General features: G+C 56.0%; 1 protein-coding gene across 1 annotated transcript in view; it reads right to left on the minus strand.

The window, feature by feature from the left end:
* Positions 1-7,451, minus strand: part of LOC104293549 (vitamin D3 receptor-like) — a 21,615-nt gene that overhangs the window by 952 nt on the left and 13,212 nt on the right. Inside the window, 5 exon segments of the mRNA XM_009893061.1 lie at positions 304-420; positions 833-984; positions 1,494-1,665; positions 2,774-2,897; positions 3,090-3,274. Of these exon segments, the coding sequence (XP_009891363.1) occupies positions 304-420; positions 833-984; positions 1,494-1,665; positions 2,774-2,897; positions 3,090-3,274 (750 nt within the window).

A 7,451-nucleotide genomic window follows, 5' to 3' on the forward strand; every position in this document is an offset into this window, starting at 1 on the left:
GTCTTTGGCAGTGTTGTGTTGATGGTTGGACTCGAGGATCTTAAAGGTCCCCTCCAACCTAAGCGATTCTATGATTCCATGATTCTATGACTCTCTTTTCCCAGCCAGCCAGGTTGGACAGGGCTTGGAGCAACTCGGTCTAGTGGAAGATGTCCCTGCCCAGGGCAGGGGGTGGCACTGGATGATCTTTACGGTCCCTTCCAACCCAAACCGTTCCCTGATTCTATGAAAGGTGACATTTGTGGGGATTTTGCAGCCGCAACCTGGCCAGTTAGTGACCTTGGGGGATAAGTGTCCTCCTACCTGGGGACAGGATGCAGATGGCCATGAGGAGCACGTGCTCTTCTTCGTGAAGGTTCAGCTTCTTCAAGCCAACCTGGAATTTGACGAGCGGCTCGAGCAGGTCCATGCTATGGCCAGCTGGGAAGAGAAAAGGACTTTTAGCGCAGCTGAGGGACACGTGTAGCGCTCGGCAGCTCCTCTTTCAGCACAGCAGAGAGCCGGGACAGTGGAAGAGGACTTTTGATATAGCTTAAAACCTGTCATTTTTTTATTGTACTTTTCTCCACAGGGATTTTCCTAAAGCAGGAGATGATGGAGCTTTTGAAATCTATACAATTAACCTACCTACAGACATTTTGCCTCCTTGTTATCGCTTCCACGCTGCCCCGTGTCCCACACAAGCACCACAAAGCCCACCTCGTGTCCCCAGAGCCCTCCTGCGAGCAGATCTCCTTGCCCTCGTTGAACTTCATTCTCACATCTGAGTTTAGGGCTGGGATGACATTTCTTAGCCCGCACCAAGCAGGAGAGTGCCTGGCACTGCCTTTACCTTGGGTGACGTCGCTGATCCTGTACTTGAAGTCATTGCTGCCGCAGGTCCACGTCATGTCCTCGAGGGTGAAGGACTGGTTCGAGCGCAGCATGATCACCTCAATGGCGCTGGATTTCAGCAGGGCGATCTGGTCCTCTGCTGTCAGGTCCCTGGGCAGGGGGAAAAGGGTGACGTGAGACCTGTCCGGCGAGGAAAGGAACAGAAACCTGCCACCCACGCGCCGGGTTCTCCAGCGGTAACCCAGTGCCTTTGCTGGGGGCACCCCAGCTTCTCCCTCACCCCGGGTTTCTCTGTGATTAAGCAGGAGGTATTTTTGCAGCTGCATTTATTGAGCGGCACCAGCCTGGAGATAAACGGGACCTGAGGTCCTTCACAAACCAGGATGGGGACCACTCATATGGCTTTGAGCATCTTAGGAGCTCAAGCATTTTGCTGACAAGAGCGTGGGTGACTGAGGGTAAAGACAGGAGAGGAGTAACCCCAGGAAGGAGGAGAGACAGAAAACGTGAAAGTAGGAACAGACCTGGGAAGGGAACAGAGCCCGAGGGACAGCTGTGAAGATGAAACAGAGAAAAATGATCTGGCTGTGAAGGGTAGGATGGGATTCCTGAGAGTGGAAAACCACCATGGGCATAGGATCTGGGAGCAAACGTCTCACCTGAATCCCGGGATCATTTTGGCAAAGCCGATCACCTTCTGTATGCTGTAGCTGACCAGGTCGGCCAAGTGCGGGAGCATGGAAAGGTGGGAGAAGTCGATGTTCATCGAGGAACTCTCGTCATTCTCCTCGGAGAGGACCAGGTTCGAAAACATCTGGGGCTCCACAGACTCTGGAGAGAGGGAGACGGTCAGAGGGTACCTCAGTTGTAGGCAAGACATGATGGGTGAGGGGACAACGCCAGCAATGATGCCCTAGTTCAACCAGGCCAAGTGCAGGGTCCTACATCTGGGTCGGGGCAATCCCAAGCACAACTCCAGGCTGGGCGGGGAATGGACGGAGAGCAGCCCTGAGGAGAAGGACTTGGGGGTTCTAATGGATGAGAAGCTCAACAAGAGCTGGCAATGTACGATTGCAGCCCAGAAGGCCAACCGTGTCCTGGGCTGCATCAGAAGAGTGGCCAGCAGGGTGAGGGGGGGATTCTGCCCCTCTGCTGCGCTCTGGGGAGACCCCCCTGCAGTGCTGCCTCCAGCTCGGGGGGTCCCACCAGCAGAAGGACACAGAGCTGTTGGAGCGGGGCCAGAGGAGGGCACGGAGATGCTGGGAGGGCTGGAGCCCCTCTGCTGGGAGGACAGGCTGGGAGAGTTGGGGGGGTTCAGCCTGGAGAAGAGAAGGTGAAAAAGGGGAGAGCTCAGAGCCCCTTCCAGTGCCTAAAGGGGCTCCAGGAGAGTGGGGAGGGACTTGACAAGGACATGGAGTGATAGGATGAGGGGGAATGGCTTCAAACTGGAAGAGGGGAGATTTAGGTGAGATCTGAGGAAGAAATTGTTGAGTGTGAGGGTGGTGAGCCCCTGGGGCAGGTTGCCCCGAGAAGCTGTGGCTGCCCCATCCCTGGAGGTGTTCAAGGCCAGGTTGGACGGGGCTTGGAGCAACCTGGGCTGGTGGGAGGTGGCCCTGCACGGGGCAGGGGGGGGCACTGGATGGTCTTCAAGGTCCCTTCCAACCCAAACCATTCTGTGATCCTATGATGCAGCCCAGCGTCCACGTTCACACTCCTCTTGGCCACGCTGGAGGGCTCAGACACACAGAGGTCTGCAGGGCCACGATCCAGCCAAGCACTTCATGCTTTTTGCTCGCAAAAAACCTTTGCAACACACCCAGGAGAGTCTTACAGTTAAATAAGCTCCCTAGAAGAGCTAAAACAAGGGTCTGAAGGAACAGACTTAGGTAAAGCTGCTGCATTTCTACCCCCATCATCTATGGAGAGGTGAGTGTGGTACCTGGAAACGTGCTGAAGGCATCGGAGCCAAAGAGGTCAGTGGAGTCCTCCGATGACAAGTCCTGGGTGAGGATGGAGGAGGACCTTGCTGCTCCCCTGCTGCTCGAGTTGCCTCTCACGGGGGGCTGGAAGAAAGAGCAGGACATGAGGAACGGGGCTGGGAGAGCTATTTGGATGGCAGTTGTTCACCTGCTGCCAACAGCATCAAGGTTTTTGCACTGGGATTTTTAACTCCTCTCTAAATGAGAAGCTGTGGGATGAAATAGGTTTGGTGCATCCCATGCATGGGAATCAGGGCCGGTGTGCCCCGGACGTACCCGAAACTTGGTGAAGTCGGCGTAGGTGGGGTCGTAGGTTTTGTGATGAGCCTCGAGGAGGACGTCGATGACTTTCTGCTGCTCCTCCGAGAGCTTGGGCTTCAGGCTCTCCTTGAGGGCTTCCTCCTCCTTCCGCTTCAGTATCATCTCCCGCTTCCTCTGAACCTCCTCATCCGTCAGGATGACTGCAGGGACAGGGAAAGCATCAGAAACAGGCGCAGAGAAACAGGGACTGAAGCAACCTCAGGCCACGGCAGCCAGCGTCCGTCCCCACCACCTTGCTAATCAAATATTGAACCTGCATCAACCCCATCCCACTCCTGTCCTCCACTGCCAGGTCACGGCTTCCCGCTACGAGACCAGGACAGTTTATAGCCCATTTGGGTGCTTTCAAGCAAGGACCGGGTGTAATAAAGTCACGTCAACGCTGCCACGCGTCTGCTCTGCGCTGCAACCGTGCTGTTTGCTCTGGGCTTTCAGGTGAAAGAAATGTCGATCCTGCGAGAGGCAGGCCAGCGGGTTCATCTGCCTCCAGCGCCGCTCTCAGCGCCCGACAACAGAGGGAGCCCGATGCGGCATCGCTCAGCCTCTGCGTCCGGTGAGCACGCTGCAGCAACCATCGTCTGGGCATCCAGCAGCTCTTCTGCAGCATCACAAGTATTTTTAAACTAAGGGGATCTATAAACGTACCCGCGCTCCCAGGGTTGGGTATTTATGGCTTGTGTTATGGGGGACGGGCTTCGGCAGCAGCCAAGGGTTGGACTCAAAGGCGACACGCGAGGGTTCTTCCATTTATTCAGGGAAGGGGAGAACCCACAGGCGATTTGGGCGCAAATCCTGCCTTTATAAAAAGAGCTTAAAGACCTGAAGAGCCTCATGGGGTTGAAAGAGAAGAAAACAGGAACAGGGAACTGCTGGAGAGAAGAAAACAGGGACAGGGAACTGCTGGAGAGAGTCCAGCGAAGGGCAACCAAGATGATTGAGGGATTGGAGCATCTCCCTTATGAAGAAAGGCTGAGAGCGCTGGGACTCTTTAGCCTGGAGAAGAGAGGGCTGAGGGGAGACCTTATTACTACTTACAAATATCTAAAGGGTGGGTTGGAGGAGGATGGAGCCAGACTCTTCTCGGTGGTTCCCAGTGACAGGACGAGGGGCAGTGGGCACAAGTTGGAACAGAGGAAGTTCCCTTCCAACACCCGGCAGAACTTCTTTAGGGTCGGGGTGACAGAGCAGTGGCACAGGCTGCCCGGGGAGGGTGTGGAGTCCCCTTCTCTGGAGGTTTTCACGACCCGCCTGGATGCAGTCCTGAGTGATGTGCTCTGGGCAGTCCTGCTTTAGCAGGGGAGTTGGACTGGGTGATCTCTAGAGGTCCCTTCCAACTCTGAAAATTCTGTGATTCTGTGAAAAGCGACGGGGGACCCACAGTGATCTCTTGGGGCAGCAACGCCCTGTCCTTGTAACAGAGTCACACGTTCACAAAAGCTCCTTAATACACATCAACCAGCGAGTCCTAAAAATAGCAAAGCCCGTTCCTCAAGACGCTATTAGCCCTTTAACCAGTCATTAAAAAAAAAACAACAAAACCAAACCCCAAGCACGTTATCTGATGACAGGCGGCTTTCTGCCTGCCTTGGGTTGCAGAAAGACTCGACGCCGGGCGAGCCGAGGTGGAATTTGGGCCGAGAGGTTGGCGAAGGGCAGCGGGAGCCACGGTCACAGGGCTCGAGGCAAGGAACTGTTTGCAGTCCCCGCTCCCTTCTGCCGCCTTTAGCCGACGGCGTTTTTCCAATACATTTTCAAACTTGCACAATCTCAGAGGGGACGTGAAGATCTCGGAGGCACGGGAATGACAGGCTCGGGCGGAAAGGTCGCTGCCACAGTCGGCCAGCTCTGTGCGGGACAGCGCGACTATTTGGGGAGAAAAATGAGTATTTTGACATCTCCTGTCCCGGTTCTTATTACAAAAGCATGGGATCCATCTGCGTGCTGCATGCAAGAAGAGAAACTGTTCGTAGATGAGGCAGCGTGTGTGTGGAAAGAGCCACGTGGGTCTGGGAACGAGGATGGGGCAAAGAGCCGAGTGCTTGGGCTGTGGCCGTGCTGGTCAAAGTCTTTGCCAACACGGTCTGTCCTGAGCATCGGGGCTTTGGAAGGGATTACTGCAGGTGTCTACACCAAGCAAACCTCAGATCCAGAGTTAGGAAGCATCCGCAGAGCGTATTGGAAAGAAGAGGATGTCCCTGTGTTGGGGCAAGACTCCAAGGGAAACCTCCTTGGGATTTGTCCCCCACCTTTAGGAAATCCAGCCCTCAACCAGGCTTGAAACAGCGAGGCGGCAGCATTTCTCACTCTGGTAGGAGATGAAAAGCAAAAGCCTTTCCCAAAGCATCACTTCGCAGGGGAACAAATGCTGGCAAGGTCTGCGCTCCCCGCCACGATCCCCTAAGGCAGCCAGATTTCCCTATACGGGGTCTGTGCAACGAAGCATCCAGTTCTCTTGCACGTCCCCGGGCTGCACTGATGCTCCGCAGAGCACGTGGGCTGCACGTTGCTGCGAAACCATTGCCAAACTGCCAGCGATGTTGACATAAACCGGCCGTGGCTCTGGCCGGCAGCACATCCAGGGTTTGGTGTTTAATGCTCTGATAGGACTTGCTGGAGCCCACAGGAGACTAAAACCCAAAGGAAGCCTCGTAGGTGTTTAAAAAAAATCAGATAAAGGGGAGTTGCGATTCCCTTCCAGCTCGTCCGGTGTTGTGAATGCCCGTGCCGTGACACAGCAGCGCTTGTGCAAGCCAAGACACAGCCCGGCATCAGCGCTGCGCATTGTGAACCGCCCCCGGCGCCTCTGGTGAAATCGTTCCCGGTGATGCCGGGGAGCAGCAAACCTGAAAGGCACCTTGCCGGGCTGTGCCGGAGGAGCGGCTTTTCGGTAGGACCGGTGGTAACACGGGCGAGGGATGTCAGCGCAGTGACTTGCCTGCTTTATAAAGGGAAAAGGATTCGACTAATTGGACTCACAGAAGGAGGGATGCTGCCCACCATGTCCCTGCCTGCCTCGAGGTGGGATACGGGATCGGGAAGCGGCACCTTCCACTCAAGATCGCGGCTCACGCCCCAGATCTGATCTCCTCCCGAACACTGAGCCGGAGATGTCCAGCCACAGGCTCCTGGCATGACCAGCGACGTGGCTGAGCGTTTGTGGGCTGCCCTGACCCAAAGTCCGCGCGGAGGCTGAGATAACATCTGCCCATCGCTTCCAGAGAGACGCTGGCCCTCTTTGCGAGGCACCGCAAGGGCAGCAGAGAAAGCCACAGCCAACAGCGAGCGTAGCACATGAGGATGCGGCTGGCCGGGAGAGGATACAACCCTGCAACCCCGGCCAAAACCAGGGGCTGGGAAGCGCTGGAGGACAGTGTGGAGCACCACGAAGGCGGACTCACTCCGTCAGGCGAGGAAAGAGCAGCCAAATATAATGGTTGCACTCGATGTTCTTAAAGGTCCCTTCCAACCTAGACGATTCTATGACAAAGGGAAATTGAAGTTTAGGAAACGTCAGGCGTGAAACGTGTTCACTGGATGGAGTTGGAGCATTTCATTGAATGGTGGGTGCTTCTGCCTGCCCCGGCCGGAGCTGGGGGACACCGTCCAGCCCCAGGGGTGCAAAAAGCCCCCGCGGTTGTTCCCCCGCCTTGGGACAGCCTGCCTGGCACTGCCGTCACGGTGAGGTGGCATCCGGGATCTCGCTGGGACAGCGGCCACGGTGAGGGCTGCAGAAACACCGCTTGCAGGAGCAGCTTTAGGGCGATTCAGGGCTAGATGAGGGTCAAGCAGCAAAAGAAGCACTTTAATAGGAACAAGACACATGCACCAAAGTTGGGATTAATCCCCTGAGCAGCCCTGCAGGGCGTTGCGACCCCGCTTAACTGCCAAGGATGCCCAGGATCGCTCTGCACTGGTTCACGCAATAAATATCTGAGATGCATCCTTTAAAGCCGGGGAGTGAAGCCTAATTCATGCCTGCTGCTTCTCCCCAAAACCACACTCTTTTTCCCCCCTGACCTGCCCCAAACCCCAGCTGTGACCACCTCGAGACGCCTTTGTCATCAGAAAAGCATTTCTAAAGGCAGCCAAACCCCTGCAGGTATTATCGGCAGCGCAGCCGGCGGGGGACAGGGACGGGACAAGGGGTGGCACGGCCAGGAAAACCACGTTGCGGGACAGGAACACAAACATTGCGATGGCTGGAGGGGGCGGAATGGGATGCTACAGGCTGGCCAGACGGCGTGCATCTCCTACAGCACGTGGGTTGGTGTGGAAAGCAGAGAGGAGGGAAGCTCGCAGCGACGGGCAAGCAGCAGC

This window comes from Charadrius vociferus, unplaced genomic scaffold (genome assembly GCF_000708025.1).
Source record: "Charadrius vociferus isolate BGI_N301 unplaced genomic scaffold, ASM70802v2 scaffold2109, whole genome shotgun sequence".
Taxonomy (NCBI): domain Eukaryota; kingdom Metazoa; phylum Chordata; class Aves; order Charadriiformes; family Charadriidae; genus Charadrius; species Charadrius vociferus.